This window comes from Alligator sinensis, unplaced genomic scaffold (genome assembly GCF_000455745.1).
Source record: "Alligator sinensis unplaced genomic scaffold, ASM45574v1 scaffold314_1, whole genome shotgun sequence".
NCBI lineage: Eukaryota > Metazoa > Chordata > Crocodylia > Alligatoridae > Alligator > Alligator sinensis.
This window is the reverse complement of record NW_005842703.1, coordinates 814,527-837,039: the sequence shown is the minus strand read 5'-3', so window position 1 is coordinate 837,039 and position 22,513 is coordinate 814,527. Positions and strand designations below refer to the sequence as shown.

The following is a 22,513-nucleotide window of genomic DNA, read 5'->3' as shown; positions in this document are numbered from 1 at the left end:
TGGCAGTGCTACGCTTGCTAGCACCATGGCTGAAAGGGACTTGGGGGTCATGACTGACCACAGATGAATATGAGCCACCAATGTGATGTTGCAGCTGACAAAGTGAGCAAAACTCTGGCTTGCATCCATAGATGCTTCTCTAGCAAATCCCAGGGTGTCATCCTCCTGCTGTACTCGGCCTTGGTGAGGCCGCAGCTGGAGTACTTCATTCAGTTCTGGACTCCACAATTCAAAAAGTATGTGGAGAAGCTTGAGAGAGTCCAGAGGAGAGCCACACGCATGATCAGAGGGCAGGAAAACAGGCCTTATGATGAGAGGCTGAGAGCTATGGGACTCTTCAGCCTGAAAAAGCGCAGGCTCAGGGGGGACCTGGTGGCCACCTATAAGTATATAAGGGGTATACATCAGGATCTGGGGGAATGCCTGTTCACTAGAGCGCCCCGTGGGATGACAAAGTCAAACGGTCACAGACTTCTCCAAGACTGTTTCAGGCTGAACATAAGAAAGAACTTCTTTATAGTCCGAGCCCCCAAGGCCTGGAACAGACTGCCGCCAGAGGTGGTTCCAACCCTAATGTCTATGAAATCTATGAAATCAAATCTCTGTGGATAAAATACAAGTAATTCTGAAAAAAAGTTATTTTCATGACCTAAACCTTTTCAGAAGATCATATAACAAGCCTAAGAGTACTCCCCAATCTTAACTTCCCAAGTAGCCCTTCTCCCAGGAGACCTCTCAGTGAGTTTGTACTTCCTCTTCATCTTCCATGACACACTCTAACAAGTTGACAAACCCATATCAGTATCCAGAAAATATTCAGTCTCTCCTCATATCATGTAGTATCCAGAAAATGTTTATGCAATGAACTGAGAGATGTTTGAACAGAAGGAAAAATGCACTGTAAGGTTAAGATAAGCCTAACATAAGTATCACTTCAAATGGTTATCAGAACCAAGCTTGTAAGCTAATTTTGGAGTCAACACTCATAAAGCTTTCCTTGATTTTAAGGCCTTAAATAACTCACTGCATAATTATCACCAATCCTTGAACACATTAATAGAAATAGCAGGCTTTAAGGGAGACCCTTGGACTTTTTTTGGCCCTGACAAACTTAAAATGGGAACTTATTGCTGGAATGGTCTTAGAATCCCAGCTGTTTACTGCATATTAAAAATTACAAGTGACTTCTCACCTGCTGCTCATTTCCAGAGATTTCATGCTCAAGGGCGGCATGCTTGCGTAGCTGGGACAGCACACCACTCAGGTCTTTTGCAATGTCATCTGGGATGCTCTTGGCCTTCTCCTAGGAAGGAAGGAGTTAATGACCCTTTTGTTAATTTATGCTTCAAGGCAAAACCCCAGGGATTCATTTCTGCCAGCTTCTCACTTAGTATGGCACCTTACTTTCTTTTGCTATGGCCAAAATACTGGGTAATATATTACGAAATACAGGGGGGTTGATTCTTTACTCATACCAGTGCATATAAGGAGTAACTTCATTGTAGTTAATAGAATTTTACCTAAGTAACTGAATGGAGAATAGGTCAGCCCATAAACCAGAAAAGTCCCATTGCCTTGCACATGCAGGAAACTATGTGGGATTACCTCTCATTCACATGTAAGGAGATGCCTTTTTGATGGAAAGTGCTTTCTCCAATGCATTAAAAGTTAACACACTAAAGATGAAGTTGTAAAACTGAAGCAGTTAACAACATGATTTTTCTAGTTTGGTTTGAAGGCCTAGAGGTTATGTTAGTGTCATGTTATGTGCTACAACATTATTATGTTCAGGCTTTGAAGGAGGAAGATAATTTTTTTTAGCACTTCTAGTGGAAACACAATCTTTAAATGTCAGAAATCTGAAGGGTGAATCTGCTAGAGACCTGCCAGGGTAAGGCAAAAAATGAGAAACCTACTTTACAGCTCTTTCCCCCTAATTTTTACCTCAATATGGGTGAGGGCATCTGTCAGGTCTTGGCAACACTTGTGAATCTTTTCAGCCTCCTGCAGTTGTTTGACCCGTACTCTGGTCATTTCCAGTAGCTCTTCCCAGGAATTCCTACAGAGGGGTGTGGAGAGAGGGAGCATGAAAACATAGGAACAAATAGGATGGACACAGAGAGGAAAAATAGAAAAGACCCCTCTATTTAAACTTTTGCCCTTGCCATTGTAGCAGGCTCACCTTTCAGCGCTTGGGTTGAACTCCAGGCTTCAGATCCTGCTGTTTTGATTGGTGGAGCCCATCCACCAATCAGGAGGCAGCAAGAGAAATAACATCACACCCCTTTCCTGAGGGGAGGGGGAGAAGACCTTCCCCTGACCTGACTGAAGACTGTCAGGTCTGGAGGACTTCAGGGGTGGAGCCCTGGAGTGTACGAAAGGAGCTGTGTGCCCAGCACGAGGGGCAGATGCAGCAAGGGACAAAGAGAGAAGAGCGGGGCTTAGAAGAGCTGAGGAGCTGCTCATGAGGGTGAAGCAGTAGCCCAGGAAGAGCCCCTGAAGACTTCTATCAGTGGGGAGTGTGGCACGGCTCCAGCGGTTAGGCTCTCAGTGTGCAGCACAGCGCATGGCGTCCAGACTCTGGGAGCTGCGTGAGGTGGCTCGGGTCTGCAACCTTTGGCGTGTGGCCAGAGACACGGTGCACAGGCTGGTGCACAGAGCAGGATCTTTGGAGCCCCTGGGGTGTCTCAGGTCCACAGCCCCCAGAACGAGGCTAGGAGCTCAGTGCAGGAGGTGCTGCACGGAGGGTGAGAGACCCTGGGAGCCGCTTGAGGTGGCTCGGGGTCTACTGCTGCTGATACAAGGCAGCAGCTCAGTGCAGATCACGCTGCCCAGAGGGTCCGGGAGCAGACTGAGCTCCAGTGCTGCACAAGGCTGTCCAGGCCTCCATCCCCTAGCACAAGGCTAAGCACCCACTACACACAGCGGTGCATGTGGCCCTAAGCCAGGACGGTGGCAGCAGAGACAGGCGGCAGGAAAACCTGGCGGGGAACAGAGCTTGACCTGGAGAACAAGACACAACCCTCTGGGGCTGTGGAGTAGTAAGTTACCCTGAAGAGAGGGTCCCCACAGGGGAGGGACCCCCCAAGGGTTGCGAAGGGGCACCACATGGGCCGCTCCTGGGTGATAGCGGGGAAGCTTAGGAGTCTTTGGGGTCTTCCTCTCCTTTTTCTTTCCCCCCATCTCCTTTGCTTTCCTTTCCAACTTAGGAGTGGGGCCCCTGCCCTGGAGGGCACTCAGGTAGTCTAAGGACTGCTGATTATATCTGTGGACTGTGCCTTACAGTTTATGTGAATAATCTGAAGTAATAGTTTGTAAGTGAATAGAGTTATAAGGTTGCCCAATCAATATCCTTTGGTCTGGTTTGTTCTATTGTTCATCTGTATTTTAAATGATAACTGGGTGTGTGTATATCTGTATATATATATATATTATAGGGTTTATTGTTTTGTAAATTTGTACACACACACACACACGTGTGTGTGTGTGTGTGTACAAATTTACAAAACAATAAACCCTATAATATATATAATATATATAGAATCTATGTCCTTACCCTTTAATGGTTTTGTTGTAATAATAAATCTGTATATAGTTAAGTAATTGATTGACTGGACCTGACTCTATAGGGGGTGGAGGCGGCCGCTGGGCTGTTGTGTCCCTCTACAGTACACTGCCCTGCCAATAATTCCCTCAATTAGAGAAACCTGTGTACACCCAGGCTACACCATCATTCTTTCTGGAGGTGGTTTCCTTACAGGCAATGAGGATTTGCTCTTACTGAGTCAGTCCTAATATAACTATTGTTACAGTCCAATGGATTCTATTCAGTGCATGCAGAAGTGGGATAAATACACTGGTAGCAGCAGAAAGGCAGTGAATAGAAAAGAAAGCCCTTGTTTACCTCCTTGGATGCATTATATTTCTGTGAGCAATTTATTCCACAGCAGATTATTCATAATGTGTGGTAGGATGATTGAAATGGAAGTGTTTAGGATCCATTTCACCACTCAGAGTATTAGATTTCCATTTTCTCCACTGGATTTTAGCTTGGGTTTGGGAGAAATGAATGAGATGTACTTGGATTCTGGTGCTCTGCCCCATCTCATGTGGGCCATAGTAAACAAAAGGAGAGTGAAAATACAAATTTGAGCGTGAGAAGAAGAGCATAAAAGCTAACCTTAGAAATATAAGGGAGAGAGAGTCATATGAATTAAAAGGAAGAGTTAGCAAGCATACATGGAAGAATGAAGGCACTCCAGGGCTAGGGACAGACATTACATATAAATTGGTTTAAGTGATCAGCAGGGATCCTGGTTTTCTCTGCTTAAAAATTGCAAATTCTCTGCTTAAAAATTGCAAATTCTCTGCTTAAAAATTAAAGGCCCCCGCACAGCCCCTCCCAGTGCTGCTGGTGCCCCATACGTCGCCCCAGTCTCAAAAGCCCTCCTGATGCCCCTGGCAACAGCCCCTCAGACATGCAGACACTGACACCCACCCCAGCAGGTAAGTGTGTGTGTGGGAAAGGGGTGGGGCAGGGTGGGGGAAAGGGAAGGTGCTGGGGGGCTAGATCAAGGAGGGGAGTGTGCCCCTGTGCCCACTCCCAGGAGCAGGGCTGGGGGTGAGGGCAGGGGTGCCACTCCGTGTGCCACACACATGCTGGCCAGCCTGACAGGAGGTTCGCACACAGGCCGCCACTGCAACTCTGCCACTGCACCCTGCGCTACCATCCCACGGCCACCTGAATGGCTTTGCAGGCAAGTGGTGCGGGGCACAGCAGTAGCAGTATGGTGGCAACTACCGTGTGCGGGCCACATATGTGCTGCCCAGCTGGGGGGTGAAACGGGGGGCTTGCATGCAGCAGCATGCTCCGCAACTGGCTGCATGGCTCAGCGGTGGTATGGGGTGGTGGCAGCTGCATGCAGGGTGGAGGGGCTTTGTGGGTGAGTGCTGCTACCGTGGAGCCATGCCCTTCACCCCTGCATCCTAGAGGTAAGTGGGGCTTTGGGTCTGTGGGGCAGGGCTGGGGAAAATGGTTGGGGGCTGAGGGAGCAGGGGGTGCTGCCAGCCCTAGATGGCACAATTGCAGCTGGGAGCAGGGCCAGTGGGGGCAGAGGTCCTGTCCTCTCTGCCTTACAGACACTTCTCAGCATTAGCTAGCAGACCACATGCTGGCTACGGTCTGTGCAGTGGCAGAAGTGGGGGAGCCCCTCCCCAATCAAAGCATCCTGCCATGGCCTGGCTATGCCCTCCCTCAGCTCAGTACAGTGTAAGGGCGTGCCCCTCCCCAGCTTCTAGCCTGAGCCACTGCAGGCATATGCCTGCATGTCTGGGATGTCTATGCAGTTACAAAGTGATTTAGCCTGGCCAGGTTAGACTAACCTGCAAAGATTGAATCAGTTCAGGCTCTTGGTTTTTTAATGTGTGTCCCTAGCCCAGGAAACAAGCACTTATACTTTAGGATGCTAAAAAAAAGTCTTTGGGCCACTAAGAAGTAGTGTAACTGCTTAAACTACACAGTCACAACCGTGGAGTTTCCAATAATCAGCAGTGAAATAATTAGCAATGGTTACATTTAAATAATTGCCATTAACTGTTCGCTGAAATGAAAGGGGACAGCTCAGAGATTTCAGGTATATTAAACTTAGCTGCCAGATTCAGGAAAACTTCATTATATCTGCTAATGTTTTCCAGGTTTTCTTTCTAACAGCAACAACCTAGGTCTGAACTGTAGCTGGGCTGAAGCCCTTTTCTACCATATTGGTGTCACAAAGGAGCTTTAGGTATAACTTAGAATTTAGGGCCTCTTTTTTTTTTTTTTTAATGAAAGCTACAATTTTGGAGAAAGGACATGCCATTTTGGCATGCCAGCCTGCTTCAACTGAATCCAACCACAGGTTATCTAACATAGTCTATCCTATTCTACCCCTCAGTGACTCTCCCCACAAACCTGACAGATTTCAAATTCATGGAGTAAGAATGTTGATGACATAATTAACCTCCGAGCAGTTCAATTAACTGAAAGTATGGAAAATGACATAGGAAACTTTACTCTGCTACATACAGGTACATGGCCTACTGCATGAGCTGCCTGATCAGCAAGTTGATATAATTTGAATTATTCATTTTAAAAAGATACATTCTGGGTCCCATGCCACTGACAAAGTTGCCACTGACACCATTTCAGAATAAGACACCTCTCCTTTTCTGGTCCTTACTGCTGAACATTTATAAATCAATGAATTTGGTGCCTGTATCTTAAACTTCTCCCTCTTTCCTCCCCCTAGGGCAGAACAGACAGACAATTAAAGGATATAACCAGGGCTAGTCTCTTACCGTAGTTCTTTCTGTTCCTGCCGGATCTCTCTGGATTCAGAGTACCCATGCTTCAACAAGCAGTTCTCTGCTAACTGCTGGCAAGCTGCAACTCTGTTGGCAGCTGTTGCCAGCTGGTGCCGAAAAGTTTCAAATTTGGCACAAAGATCCTTGCGAAGGAGGAATGAAAAAGGAATATCAAACTCTCTTTGGGTTGCTACTATTGCTTATCAATACCTGATCAGCCATCCCTTGATCACATTCTAAAAGAAGGCAATAGGCTAGTGACAAAGAGTGGCAGAAACCATAGAGAAAGTGAGTCTAAATTTTATTCTAAGACACCAGTAGGGTCCACAGTTTATCTGAAAAAGAAATAATTAAATAATGTGCTAGCTCTGTGATGCTTACAGAGGGTGAGAGCATAAGCCGTATGATAAAGGCAATCCAAAATAGAAAATAAATGGACATCCGATTAAACATATTCCAAATGCTATATATAAAACTGAACAAGTTTAAGCTTAAATTGTTAAATAGTATACACCTGCGGGGCAAATGTAAAAGTTTATTTGGGGCTACAGTTTCAATCAGTCCCACTTCCATTTTTGTGGACACAATATTTCACCAGTCAAAGTCAGAAGAAAATGAACTGAGGCTGCTTTAAGCAGCCCACTCCAACCAAGCTTGTCAGCCCTATAGGACCTTGCTGAATCATCCACCCAACTTGCTAGTGTTTTGGAAAACAAAGTCTTGCCCTCTCAGAGCCCTCCCACCAGCTTGCTTCAACGCTCTTCTAAATGATCAAAAATTTCCTTTTGCTCCCTTCTCCCCTGAAACCTACTGCCCCTTCTTTCTAACAGGGGACCATCCATAGCAGCCAGCTATTTTGTACTATCCCTGCTCTGCTATTGTAGCTGGGTGTGTTAAACAACACTGCCAACCTTTTACAACCAATAATTCTACTTCATTTTCTAAGTGATCTTACATTTTTCCTTCAGTTGCTCATTTACATTTTTCTTGTTCAGTATTATTCCATACTTAAACACCTTACTCCTTCACCATCCTTTTTATTCCCATCTCCCAAGCATTCATATCTATGTCTTAAAATGTCTTCAGAGTCCTAATCATCAATGTCATACTTTTCATATAGTCAGACTCCATGTCATGTATGTTTGCTGTACTAAATTAAGTAAACTTTCAAGGCTTCCTACTGAAACTCACCAGGACATGTTCATAGTCACTGCCATAGTCATCAGAGCTAGCCACTTGCCTCTGCTGACTGATCCAGTCCTGTAGGTCCTCATACTCCCTCAGGAACTCATGCAGAACAAGAGTCTCATCCAGCTTCTTCCTTCTGTTTAGAGGGAGGGGGAGGAAAAAAGTGGAATATACATATTCTCAAATCACTTTTCACAAGGATCAGCACTCCGCAGGATACAAATTTGGAAAGAATCCATTTTTTGGAAACTGACACTGCAGTATATACAGAGGTGATTAGAATGTGATCCAAAGCCCAGTGATGCCAATGAAAAGATTTCCTAGTGACTTCAATAGGCTTTGGATCAGACCCGAGATTCATTGAGGGACCCAGATTGGGTATTTAGTCAAAACCATTATTTCTCTAGTCCAGCAGTTCCCAACTTTGGGTCGCAACCTAAATGAGGTTGCGGGGGCAATGCCAGTGGTGCTGCATGCAAAAGACGAAGCATGCCGCGTGCCGGGAGCTCCCCTGACCCTGGGCTGCCGCTGCCACCATTGTTGCACTCTACTCCCAGCAGCAGGTCATGGCAAGAAAAAGTTGGGAACCAGTGTTCTAGCCCATACCTTGCTGTAGCCTTCTCCTGCAAGTCCTGGAACTTTGAGTGAACCTGCTCCTGTGGCGCATCAGCCTCATCAAACTGGATGAAGCCTGGGAGAAGATGTGCTTTGGCTGTTTCACCCAGCTCATTCCTCATATTCTGGTAAACTCTGATCTCCTGTTCCAGTGCCTGAGAGCAAGAAGAAAATTACCTGAGTACCAAGGGGGAGTAAGTTATATGAAATCCACAGGCAGTCAATGTTGGCAGCAGCCTGAGTGACAACCAGAAAGGCACCAGAAGAGCAGGCTCAACCTTTCTTAACGAGCACACTGCCTCTCCTGACACAAATGAATTAATATTTTTCGTAACTTTTACAAAATAAGATACCTTTACTCAAACAATGTAGACCAGTGGTTCCCAACCTTTTTAAGACCACGGACCAGCAAACCGCAGATCGGAAGTGACCACGGACTGGCAAACTGGACCAGCATACTGCAGACTAGAAGTGACCAGCATACTGTGGACTGGCAGCCAACCCTTTTTTATACTGAGTATAAAAAACAGATACTGTTCAGTTTATACTGAGTATAAAAAAGGGTTGGCTGCTGGTCTGCAGTATGTCGGTCACTTCTGGGCTTCTGGTCCGGCAGCCAACCCTCCTGCAGACCGACAACCATTAGTGGCTTTGTACTGGGCCATATCCTAGGGGTTGGGAACCTCTGATGTAGACAAACAAAGGCACTAGAGAAACCTGCTACATTGCTGGAAAGGAAACAATGATTTATATTTTTAACTCTGGGGCTATAATAAATATGACAGAGTTGAACTGATTCTGAGCTCAGAGAAATAAGATACTGGATTCCTCCATGATCCCCACCCCCCACCAGTTAAGCCTTTAACAAATGCAGTGGTAAGCAAAATTCTTTGGGCACCTGTACACATGCAGAGACACTGCTCTGATGTGCTCTAATTACAATGCTCCAGCATACTCCAGCGTCACGTGTATCAGCGTCCCTACACTGAAAAATGGTGGCAGGAACACTTCAACTATAGCTTGTTCTATAAACTTTAGTTTTAAGTGCCCCCATCACTATTTTTCAGCATTGGGGGCATTGATACACGTGATGCTCCAGGTGCCACCTCCTGGCCCCCGCACTCCCAGAGCATGTCTATAAACACCTGTTATTTCCAGTCTAGCAAATCCATCCTAGAATGAAGATACATCAGTTTGAAATTATGGCAACTAACTAAGAGGGACCACTGTGGACTAGGACTACATTTCTTAAGAATTTTAATATGGGTGATGATACTGAGTTACCTTGTGTTTCTTGAGAAGTTTCAGTGTTGCAGCTTCATCTTTACCATAGTCCCCACTGGTCACAAAGGGAAGCTTCTCTGCTACCCAAGTTTCCAAGTCTGAAGTATGCATTAAAAACTAACAAAAGGAAGAGGAATTACTTTTACTCCTGTGATATGGTTACTGTCACTCCTTCAATTTGACAAATTCTGACCACAGATTGCACTATAATATCAGTGGGTGGAGACACATTAAAGCATCAGTCCCAAAGAAATCCAGCCCCAGATGAGCTGCAAAATTTTCACATATTCTAGTGAAAGGTTTCCTATGTTCATATTTTAAACATTTACCTTCAAAACATGGCCCCACATTAGTTTGGCTTGGGATGTCCAATCCAAGTCCCTCTGAACCACTTCAGCCCCAACCTGGTGCTGTGTGAAGTCATTTCCAGTGAAGCAATGAGTAAGGGGAACGTATGTATCTCATGTGCACCATATGAGTAAGAGCCAGATCCTCACCCAAATGATTTAAAATGAAAACTCTTCATTGACTTCATTAGCCTAGGATCAAGATCCTGTTCCCTTTTCTCATCCAGCAATTGGTTTAGAAGGCCTATAGCTCCTGCTCAGCAGCTGCAGATGAGGGATTATGCTTTAGCTCTCTACCCCAGCTGTCCATGCATTACTTCAGGTTCATGCAATGATGCAACTATCAATCCAAATGGTTTGAGATCTTAAAGCAGGTTTACTTTTTACTTAAAGCTTTTCTGTTCAGCTTTTGGCCTGAAACAGACTAATTGGAATCACTTTACTGTAATTCATACCTGCTGGAACCCAACAGTGTGCTGCAGCTGCTTCATCCTCTCCTCACATGATTTCTCCAGCTCCATCCAGCTGGTGACAAGCTCCTGGCATTTCTCCAGTATTATCTGAGATGAAGGGTGCTTGTATTCAGCCATAGTTTTTCCTTTGTGAAGGACTCTATGAACTTGCTGCTTGTGAGCATTCACTTCTGCCTGCAATTCCTGGGGAGTGGAAGAGTAGGAGATAAGAAAAAGCATGGGCAGGGTGGCATACAATTATGCAGAGGAAGGATGCTAGAACTGGGAGATTAGGGGGGTACTTATAGGTTGCAAGATATATGGGTCCGCTGTTTAGATCTCCACAAAATGAGTTGCTTCTGGTATAACCTGCTAAAATGAAACATTCTGCTGCCAATGGAAAAAGAGCCAGTACATTAGTTTAGCTCATTGACCTGATGCTGTCTGTCAAATCCCAGGTAGAAAGAACGAGGGCAAAAAGATTCCTGTGAAAAAACAGCTAAAAAGAAACAGATTCCACAGAAATCTGTATTGTGCAATCCAGTTAGATTGATTTGTCCAAAGAATTTTGTATCAGTGATAGCAACATGCACCAATGTAAGCATTTTAAATTAAAATAATTGATTTCCTCAAAGCACAATGATAACATAACTTCTGTAAGAACTGATAATTCCTATAGTTTCAACAGAAATATCATAGTTCCTTGAAGGTCATCTGTCAATCTGGAATGCCCCTGAAAACTATCTGGGAACTACAGCTGGTGTAGAACTTTCTGATGGGAGCGAGCTGCCAAAAGCACACAGCTCCAGTGCTCCAGTCTGCACGGGCTCCAACAGCTTTCTGGGTGTAATTTAAGTTGCTGGTTTGGACCCATAAGGCCCTAAATATTCACGGCCCTAAGTCCCTAAGGGACTGCCTTCTCTCTTATGCCCCATCACAATCCCTAAGGTCAGCTGTGAGCAACCTCCTGCAAGTACCACCAGTATGCCAAGTTTGCTTGGCAAAAACATGCAGAAAATCTTTTTCAGCAGTTGCTCTTCATGTCTAGAACTCCCTCCCTATTAAGGCCTGCAAAGCCTGAGCTTGGACATCTTTCAGAAGTGCTGCAAAACCTTCTTACTTGGGCAGGTGATTAGCAAACAAAGCTGGGTTGAAATATTATTTACGGGGTTTCTCTTATGTTGATATTCTACCTCCCTTTAAAGTTGTTTTGTCGTCTTGTTACTCTCCTGTTTTATATAAGTTATTCTGTCCTTTTATTGGAAGCTGCCTTGAACCTTTGTTGGGAAGGGTGGTGTATAAATCATATAAATAAATAAAATAAATACATAAATAAATAACCACATCTGGATTTTAAGCGCATATGAAGCTACTGGAATAAACTCAGACAGTACCAAATGGCTAATGTTGGGATCACACTGTAGTGAGAATTTGGCTTTATAGACATTTTTCTCCCTCAGTTTGTAAGGCTCTTCTCTAACTCAATCCTGGGAGGCAATGGGAAATATATAATAGTAGGGTTTTAGGTGTTAGGCAAGTAGATTCTCTGATGTATACTTTGTTTCCATCATACCCAGAGTAACATAAAGGAAGTACCTTATGCTTTTGCAGTAGGCTTTGACTCGCATCCAAGGATTTGCCACATTTGGTGGATTTGGCAATGGCCAGTCGTTCTTTGATCCAGTTCATCTCCATGTCATGGTAATGGTAGAACTGGTACAGATCCACTGTTGCCTGCAGCAGCTGATGCCTCTTATTAAGAGGCACCTGCAAGGACTCAAACCTGAGGATCAGATGTTAAAATGAATTGTTATCCACAACCAACTAAAGGAAACAGCCATGATTTTACAGTGCAGATTGTGAAAGGCTGGACAGTCCTTGGGAGACTAAATTCCCAAAGTTGGTACTATCTCTATCTAAACAAACAGTAACCCTTCTCTGTAGGGCAGCTCTTGGCAAGTATGTAGTGAGTAGGCCTGTGCGAATAGGCAACTATTCGATTCAGGTTTGGTTGATTCAGATTCAGAGATCCATATCGCTTTTCTGATTCGATTTGGCCGAATTGATTTGGAAAAGATTTGGAAGACATTCGGCCATTTGGTATAATGGGGAATCAATGAAATATCGCTGACTGGTTGCTGGGGGCACATGCCCACCCCAACTAAGGTGGCACCAGTCGCCCATGATTATTATGCCTACCTCATTGTTACTTCTCCCAGAATTAACCACGCAGATCATCCAGATACTGGCTGAGCAGTAGGGACTCCTTCATGCTGAAGTAAAGGATATCTGGGCTCCAGAATCTAGATCTAGTAGAGAGAACTGCTCCAGGGTACAGGCCCAGGTGTTTTGGAATTCATGCAACTAAGCTGCCTACTACTCTCTGGGCCCAGATTTTTCTAGAGTCTCAGAATTGCTGGATGACATAATATGAATCTTGCTTAGCTCTTGGGTTTCAGGACTAGAGTCTGTTCCTTAAGGAGAAACATAATGTGAGGCAAGATCCTCAGTTTAGTTGCTGCTGGAGCACACAACATGGTGCTGCTCTCAAAGGGCACCCACCCTGCAGGACCTGTGGGAATCCCTGTCTCTAGCACACATACTGGATGCATGCCAATTTATACAGCAAGATTCTAAATAACTTCAAAAATATTGCTTCCTGCATGGAGGTCTAGGGAGGGTGGCAATAGCTGAAGGCAAATCCAATGCGACTTGGTATAGATCAGTGCCACTGTCTGAGTCACGGTCAGTACAAAAAGGTGCTATGAGAACGGGAACATTTTCACGGGACGCCCTGACCCAAATAACCCAAATATACGCCACTTGCCTGCTGGAGCATGTCAATTCTCAGGACAATCAGAGAATGCAAATTAGGCCTGTGCAAATAGGCAACTATTCGATTCGGATTTGGCCGATTCAATTCAGAAAAGATTTGGAGCCCATTTGGAGAGATTCAGAGATTCGGCCATAGGGTATAATGGGGAATCAATGAAATATCTATAACTTTGTTGTTTTTTGGCTGATTTACATGAAACATGCAGGAGTGGTAGCCTCTGCTGAGGGCATGAAGCTTGCCACGTTTCAAGGTGATAGGTGCAGGGGTGTCTGGGAAACTGCACCTCAAGCTGCTGACAAGCAAAACTCATGTCATTTGTGTGTTAAGCCACAGTGAGGTGAAAACTGCAGGGGTGGTAGCTCTTGCTGAGACCACAAAGCCTGTCAAGTTTCAAGGAGATAGGTGCAGGGGTTTCTGGGAACCTGCACTTCAAACCGCTGACAAGCAAAACTCATGGCATAGGTGACACTGTATGTGTGTTAAGGCACAGCAGGGTGAAGTCAGTATGATACAATCACTATAACAAACAAGGAAGTAGGCTTAGGAATTGGGAGTATCCCTCTGTCCATGTACTCAGTACCTGACTATCTTAGCCTGCAAAGAGAGGAAATGAGGATCCTCATTTTGAAACTGTAGTTGTGTTCAGTTGGTTTATTGGGAAAATATGACTTTCACTTTTGATGACTGGTGGATTCAAGTCAGTCTTTGTTCATAAGCCAAGAGACTATTAATGGTCTGAAGCTAGTACCTACTAAATGCTGGATCACTACACAGTTTAGCAAGAGGCTTGGTAGAATCTGCAGGGAACCAGAGACTAGAACAGCAGTAGTGTTACTGCTCAGAATTAAGGTTCACTAGCAGAGTTTGAAGAAAGGTAGCAGGCAGCTCTTTAGGCCAGATGGATTAGCACAACTATGGAAACAGCTGGTGAGAGAAGCAGAGCCTGTCTGCTAAGTCTAGTTAATGGAGAAATGTTTTTTTCTATTGTTTATGATAGAGAGTGGACAATCAAAAACCCACAGGTTTGTTTCTAACTCTGCCACTAACGTACTAACGCATTTGAGGAGGAATGGGAGGTGAGGAGAGAAGGGAGAATGCCTCCTTTACCTTTGCAGATATTTCTGTGTCTCATCTAGAATCCTCTGGGAGTCAAAGTGATTAGTTGCCATTTTCTTTGCATGGGACACAATAGAGTTCATTTTCTCAGCCAGCTCATGTGTTTCATTTTCCAGCTGACTGTGCTGCTTGAGGAGATCACGGCTGGAGCGCAAATCATGGCCTGTCTCTGCATCTTGAAGAACCTTTTCAATCTTTTCTATCTTCTCTTTGGAGTCCTACAAGAAAAGGGTCCACTTCATGCTAGTTCATAGATTCATAGATGTTAGGGTCGGAAGGGACCTCAATAGATCAGAGTCCAACCCCCTGCATAGGCAGCAAAGAGTGCTGGGTCTAGATGACCCCAGCTAGATGCCTATCTAACCTCCTCTTGAAGACCCCCAGGGTAGGGGAGAGCACCACCTCCCTTGGGAGCCCGTTCCAGACCTTGGCCACTCTAACTGAACTGTTCATACATTGAATCTTGGACCTTTTTTCTTCACCTCCACATAGTTTCTCCCACAAGAATGTTCTCTGTGCTTTGCAGATCTTTTCTTAGTAGATCAAAAGGTAGGTGGCTAACCCAAAGACATTTTTCTGGGATGTTTTGATTTATACTATTTGTCATAACAATTCTTTTCCCAGCCAGTCAACAGACTTTTTAAAAACAGCCTTTTAGTTATATTTTACGTTCCATTATATTTAATATCTTAAAACTCAGTAGGTGTGTCCGCACGTGTGCTTTAATGTGCAGTAGACTATTTCACTGAGCATTAAAACATCATGTAAAAAGCTGTGACATTATGTTAATGAGCAGAAGAATAGTCTACTGTTTATTAAACATTAGTGAAAAGTGTGCAAATGCACTACTGCCTAATGCACATTGAGTACCTCACATTGGAGGTACTAATTTAATGTGCTTTAGAAAAAGGGCATTAATGTATGTGTAGACACACCCACTGAGTCACAACTTTTGCGACCCCAAAACAGCAATCCTTTGTAATGACAGCAATGGTGCACAACTTCACAGAACAATGCTTCTCTTGTAAAACTAAACTACATGCCCAGAATCCTTGGTAGACTGAGGTCCTATAAAAAAATCTTCTGAGGCACTGATTCTTTACCTCAGAAAATCTAAAGAAGTCTTCCTCAGGATGGCAAAACTTTGGGGTACTACATTTTCTGATCTTTGTGATAAGCTTGATAACCTGGAGATCCTAGAACTGCACCAGACCCTCTCCACTGAAACGTATAACCTACTGACCTGGAGCAGTTCCATAAGCTGTTCTTGCTGTCCAGCTTGCCTTAGCTTGTCTCCTCGTTCTACCATCCTGTTGTACAATTTCTCCCACTTCTTCTTTAGTTCTGATATTTTGGCCTGGATGGAATCTGCAGCATAATGTTCATCTCTAATAAGTTGATTTCCAGTCTGCAGAGACAAAGCAAACAATGCAAAAGGTCTAAAAAAGGGACAAAATGCTAATTCTAGTACTAATTTTGGTTCTGATATTTATGAATGTTTGTTTCCAAGGAATGCCAAACATCATCAAGATTTCTCCTACTTCAGATTCATCATGCTACAGAACAATGATGGTGGAATGATTCATGTTGCTGAACTTGATCAGGAATGACTACTATTCCAGAAAATAACCCAAATCCACACACGTCCCCATCACACCATTATCTGCTAGCCCAAAATGTATCAATTTGCAACTAAAATAGAGTTCCCAACCTTTATTTATCCAGTGGCACCCTATACATACTCTTGACTGAATCAGGGGCTTTCAAATAGCATAGAGGCTCTCAAGCATGAGCCAAGAAGGTGACTGTACATAATAGTGAAACAACCCTCACCTTCAGAAGTTCTGCAAAGTGTTCTTTGTGGGCCATCATTTCTTTCTCTGCTGCCTCATGCCACTTCAGTTTACGCAGAATATTTGTTGGGTCACGATACGACTCATCTGATGCAATCTTGTATTTCTCTTCCATCCATATTAGGAGCTCAGCAACATCATGGTTGAACTCCTTCCAGGAGAAAATGGGATAAACTTATTTGACTCCTGACTGCATGCAGACTCCAGGATACTAGTTTGCTCTGGGTTCCAGGAATCTCCCATAAAGTATTGGGTTCTTACTTTGTCTGAAAATTCGAAAGTCTGGTATATTTTACCGTGAAAGAACTTGAATTGAGGGATTAATATCTTGATTTCCTGACAAGTTTTCACAGCTTCAGAGTAATATCTTTGTTATATTGTAAAAGGAGAATTTTCTACTCCACTGCCCTCAGGAATCAACAAAAGTTAAAAAAAAGATAAATTACAAGGAGCTGACTACTGTTATATCTATATACCTTAATGGTGAAAGCCTTAATTATACTCTGAATATCTTGTTGCACATAGACAAAATAGTTGCAATATAATATGATGCTTCTTAATTATAAATAACATGTGTCTTAAAGCAATTTTCACTTGAGGAACCTTATAGACAATGAAAAGAAACCTCTGTAGGGTTTCCTCAATTCCCCAGAACCATTCCATGTGAAAATTATTTCATGTCTGGAGAGGAAATGCAAAATTGTGCATATACAAAAAGACAACTAGGTTAATGCCCTTGTGAAGAATCAAATCCTATTAAGCAAACTGTACCTTTGCTTGCATAGTAAAATAATAATTTAATGACATTGTGGAAAAAAGAAAAGAAAACATAACAGAAAACGGGCCAGTTCTTTGCTTACAGAAATGGCATGAATTTTAGTCCAATGTGATGCTATTTACTTCAGTGGAGCACTCATAATTAACACTAGAATGACAGCAAATTCAGGCCCAATGTTTTAGGGCCTGAATTTGGGTAACTTTCATCCCCCCCATCAGGAATCTGAAAGCAGAGCTTTCCTCTCATCAGTTCTGAAGGAACAGCATCTTTACTTGTTCTCTACAAGGACCCTAACCTAGTCTGTGCAACACATGGGCTAAGGACCAAGGTACCATTAACAAGGTTACTATCTTTTGGTCAAAATATCCAAGTTAATTTTCATTAAATATGTCCATTTTTCCATTGATTTGTCTCACTTGTATTTCACTGTGATCCACTAGTTACATTTGCCATTCATTGACAATACCTAATCATCCTACAGATAAGGTCAAGGCTTTCTATTTTCTGCCCAAAGGTAAAGTGGGCTGTGGTTGTTACTAGAGAGCGATCAATAATTTTAGCATTGCTCAGATCACAGAGACGGTAAAATTATTGAAAATTCATGGGATTTTCTGGTTGGTCTTGGAACACCAGACATTTTACCTGCAGCTGAAGAGAAGCCAGTAGCTTTTGTTTCCTCTGTTCACTGCTTTGTTTCAGCCACTTCCATTTTTCCTGGAAAGTGGTTATTTTCTCTTGGATCCTGCAAAGAAAAGCATAACCTTAAATAATTTTGAATCCTCTAACTTGAATGATAACAGAGCAATAGAACTGATAACCATTGGGTCAGTCTTTATTGCTAGTCATGATAACTTTGGGCTAAATTGTAACTAACCCCATGCAGCTCTTGCCAAAAGTAAGAGGTTGCAAGGCCTACTATGCTGTCCTTTTGCATGACCACGCTGTCCTTGCTGAGGTGGAAAGGTTATATGTATGGAAGAAAGCAGATGCTACTAGCAGCTACTTCTTCTCATAAGGAAGGAGAAAGGACTAAAAGGGGGAGGTGCAACAAAGTCTAGAGGTGGAGAGTCTTTGACTGCTTATCAAACATAATTTATATTAGAATACCACCACCAAATGCTAGGTCCTGTGCATACATGCACAATAATACATTCCCTGCCCTGAAAAGTTTCTCTTTAGTTCACTTGTATCCTTGGAAATACCTTATTTGAAACAACATAACAAGAGATGGGTTCAAGGTTTGTGAAACTTATAAACAATAGTTTGTAGAGTTCATACCAGTAACTTGATCTTAGACACCATTTTCCTTTAGTTTAAGCCTTTGGAGTGATCTTCCATTGGTGGAAACTGACAGTTTTATTGAAGTCAAGGAAACTATGACATTGATTTACACCATCTGGAGATCTAGCTCAGAGTTGTTTGTAGTAGCATAACTAGGGGTGGGCAAGTGGGGCACCATCCCTGCACACTGACTTAGAAGGGGCACCAGAAAGGTAGCCACAAGTAGCCAGTGCTGCCTCAGTAGCAACTCCATACTGCACAAGCAGCCACCAGGATGTGGGGACACTGCACTATGACAGCAGTTGCCAGGGGTGGGGATACCCTGCAGTAGTGGCACAAGTCATGTTCTTTAGGTCTCCAGGGTAGGCAAGGCACCTCCTCTCTCCCCATCATCTGTCTGGCATCTCTGCTCAGGGCACAACACTTGCTAATTATGCCCCTGGTTGTTTTCCCTAAAAGTGAACCAATTTACAGGCAAACAAATATGGTGCTGGGAGTGGAGTGGGAGGGGAGTCCATCTAAATGACAGGTTATGCTATGAATTAATAATACAAGAACATCAGCATATGCTCAGCTGGCACAAGCGTGTACTCCACTATATAAACAGGTATAAGCACTACCTCTTTTTTAATTAGAATTTCCCTTTCACTCTCTATCCTTTTCTCCCTAGGGTTTCTCTGTATTCATGTTTTAAAACTTTGTTTCTTTCTTTACTCTATATTTGATTTTAATTCTCTCAGCTCTGGCCCTGCACTTGTCTCCCACTCTTTCCTAAAGTAGGATACTGTCCAATATCATGTAAGCATAAGCTAATACAAGCATGGTGACAAACACCTCATTTACCACTGAAAACTAGGTTTATGATCCTGTGCATCATTTGGCTATCTGATATGTGAATTCATTCTGGGACATTACCAAATGCTCCTCATATTTATTTTTCATATGTATAACTGAACCTTTGCAATGTATGTCAGGCACATATGCACATGCAAGCTGAGTTCAGTAAAAGTGCCAGAATAAGGGGCAAGCAGGACAAGCAGCTATAAGGATAACTGTAGCTTCTCAGTTTACCCCAGGAGTATTACACCATCAGGCACTCATGCTGTCTAAATAAAAATTATCTCTAATGCAATGGAGCATATGCAAATAGAATTACCACATTCAAAGTGGGAACAAAACTCCTGTAGCATAATGTGGTCAAGTCAGGGGGACTATATAAGCCCCATCCCAGGATTCTGAAGAAAACAGAACATGTAATTGCAAGACTAATAGTAAAAACTTATTATAACTGTCACACCTGGGGAGGAATAGCCAAAGTAATACCCATATTTTAAAAAGAGAAGAAAGGTGATCAAGGCAACTCTGGGCCCTTTAGTCTGACCTCAATAGACAGCAAGCAAAATTTTGAAAGACATTTTGACAGAAGAAATAAATAAGACAAAGAATAAATAAAGACATAAATGGAAAAAATAGCAAGAAATTACTGTAGGTAAGTAATGCCAAACACCGCTGATATCTCTTTGACAAGATAAAATTATTTTCTAAACAAATGAAATGTGGTAGATCTCTCTAGGTTTCCATAAAGAGTATGATATGGTCCACTTGGTAAATTATTAATTAATTTGAGGTTGGATATGTAATGGTTAAAGGAACATGAGAGTGGATTCTATTCAAAGGAACAGAATTCATAAAGGATCTTATTTAATATTCATAGCAACCTTGGCACAAAAAGGAGGAATGTTTAAATTTTATGTCAACACAAAACTATTATGCATTACCAACATAATGGAGGCTTATAATTTTACGCAGGAAAAATGAGAAGACTTGAGGACTGGAGTAATAAATATGTGGCAAATTTAGTAATACCTGTTGCAAACCCACAATATTGTGAGGCGTTTGTGGGACATCATGTATGTTTTATTGAAGTGCTTTTACTGTTATGACTTGTGTTATCTCTATGAATAGGTAGCATTAAGCTGTGCTTAGCCTTATCATGATTATGCCAATACAAATGATGGAATTTGATATTAATGTAAATTTTATTTGTTTATATTTTGGCCAGGGCTGTTTAGTAGGGTAATGATTAGCTTAAATGCTCCACCTCTATTCAAGTTTTAGAGAAGCAATCACTGAGAATTAGAATCTGACATGGATATGTTTAATGTGGAGTCAAATTGACCCTTGTGGAAGTGGTCTGAGGCACAGGAAGGTCAGAATCAGCAGCTGTTATCTAACCTGTTGAGCTGAGAAGTAGTAGCTGTTTTCTAGTGCTTAGGACTAAGATGCAAAGATAAAGTAAAATCATTGTCTGTATCTCAGCATATGATTACTGATTTTTTAGGATTACTCTTGTTTGTACAATGCATCTTTTGGTTATTTTGTATAACTTATTGTCATTGATAAGAGTCATTTCAGATCATTTGACTATACAGGCAGGCCTCTTCTACGGAAGTTGGAACCACTAATTTCAGAGCACATGATTAGACAAGGGTATGATCCTTCAAGCTGGCAAAATCCCATCTGCAAAGAGCTGAAAAGACCTAGGTAACATGGATAAAGCTGAGGCACTGTAGGTCAGGGAGGTGACCTGTGAAGCAGGCTCAGACTGTTCTCAGTGGTCAAGCAGCAGACATCAGAGAGTGGTTTGAGGTTGAAGGTGTGAGAACACCCTAGGAGTGTGTCTAAAAGGCACATCTTAATCAATCTGGGGTCAGGGTATGCACAGTACTAAACGCAAAGTCACACATTTAGGGAATCCAACAACAAGAATTTCTTCTGTAAGTTAGGAGCTCATCAGCTGAAAGCAGCTGAGAAGAAGAAAGACTTGGTGTCCTAATTGATCACAGGAAGGCAGTCAGCAGAATGATGCATGAAATATGCATCTCTGAAGTACCAGGCCCTTGTTCTCCATGGTAAGATGCAATATGGAGGGAAATGAGAGAATTCCCATTCTTCCAGCCCACCTAGAACATTACAGCTTGGGGGGTGATTATATTTGGTGTGAATGCTGGCTCAAAAATTATTTTCAATTTCACCCGAAAATCACATTACAGTTTGTATAAGTTTGTAAAATGCCTTTTCTGGAGTCATTGTCTTCCCTACTTCCTCTTTAAACTTCAAGCTGGAAGGGCTCTGACTCACGTGGAAGAAGCAAAGTGTCTGCGCTCCACCAGCTTTTTCCCATGATCATTCATTGCTTCTCCCCGTCGCTTCAGTGCTATCAGGAGCTGTTCAAAATTCTTGTGCTGTTTTAGCAGGCTGCGAACAGCATCTACATGGTCCTAGATTGAGGAAATAAAACTAAATTGAGTTTCATCTTTATATTACTGGTACATATTATCTTTATAGCAATGGAAGAGTTGGCATCATTTTTTTTTCTTTGTCCACATCCTTATTCTTTACTTTCTCCCTCAGGCAGAAAATATATTGTATATTTTGCCCCTCCTCACAGATGTTTATGCTCTGCCTTAGGGGACAAGAAATATGCAAATCCCTGAAACTAGCTTAAGAGTACCCCAAACTAGTGGCCATTTGAAACTGGAGGTGGAGGAGCAAGGCTCTTTCACCTTTTAGCCCAATATCTTATGGTTAGGGTGCCAACAGTGTTTCCACATTTTGCATTAAATAGTCATTAGATATGATGGATAGACAGCAGTGAGAGCAGGGAGCAACGGTTAAAACAGAGGGCACACTTCTTTCCCGAGCAGTCTCCGTCTCACTAAAGCACAGAGACAGGGTTATTGTCTTTCTAGCACCACATATTTTTCCCACTTGGTTTTCAGTGGTCCAGTTTCCATAGGAAGGGTTTATAGGAAGGGTTCAGGGTAAGGTCTACCCCAGACATTGGTTAGGGCACTCTGCTCTGCAGTGGGATATGTGGGTTCAAATCTCCACTACCCAGGGGGACCCTAAAGTCTGCATTTCTCAATCCCTGGAAAACTGCCCTAATTACTAAGCTATGGGGCTAAAAAGTAGGAGAATCCTTCGCCTCCTCTTCATGTCCCCAAAAGATGAAGTTGGATTTATATTTATGTGCCCAGCTTCTGAATGTTAGTGTATGATTGTTACAAAGATGCTGAAATCAGTTTGAACTCAGCTAGAAATACTACATTGTGAGCCAGAGGGCAGAGATGGTGCTTTATTGAGGTTCTGGGAGAATCATTGTTGGTTTTCCGGATAGGGATGGAGAGCAGAAGATAGATAGGGCCAGTTCAGGTCTGATACATACCCCAAGTTCATCTACTCGGAGAAAAGCTTCATGACTGGAGAGGGCTGCTCTGAGACGATCTACTTCCCTGTTAAACTTCTGCAGTTCCAAGCCTTCTTCCAGCTTCTGCCTCCGCTGCTCCCACATCTTCTCCAACTCACTGGTTTCCTTTGCAAGCCTGTCTGTGGACAGGCCCAACTCCTGGGCTCTGCTG

General features: G+C 43.0%; 1 protein-coding gene across 1 annotated transcript in view; it reads right to left on the bottom strand.

Moving 5' to 3' along the window:
• Positions 1–22,513, bottom strand: part of LOC102386698 (spectrin beta chain, non-erythrocytic 5) — a gene marked incomplete at its 3' end in the record, with an annotated part of 69,082 nt that overhangs the window by 4,941 nt on the left and 41,628 nt on the right. Inside the window, 14 exon segments of the mRNA XM_025216043.1 lie at positions 1,193–1,303; positions 1,945–2,059; positions 6,337–6,485; positions 7,534–7,666; positions 8,137–8,300; positions 9,430–9,546; positions 10,232–10,432; positions 11,825–12,011; positions 14,172–14,398; positions 15,424–15,588; positions 16,014–16,184; positions 17,454–17,553; positions 21,234–21,373; positions 22,321–22,513. The exon segment at positions 22,321–22,513 is cut by the window's right edge and continues 31 nt beyond it. Of these exon segments, the coding sequence (XP_025071828.1) occupies positions 1,193–1,303; positions 1,945–2,059; positions 6,337–6,485; positions 7,534–7,666; positions 8,137–8,300; positions 9,430–9,546; positions 10,232–10,432; positions 11,825–12,011; positions 14,172–14,398; positions 15,424–15,588; positions 16,014–16,184; positions 17,454–17,553; positions 21,234–21,373; positions 22,321–22,513 (2,173 nt within the window).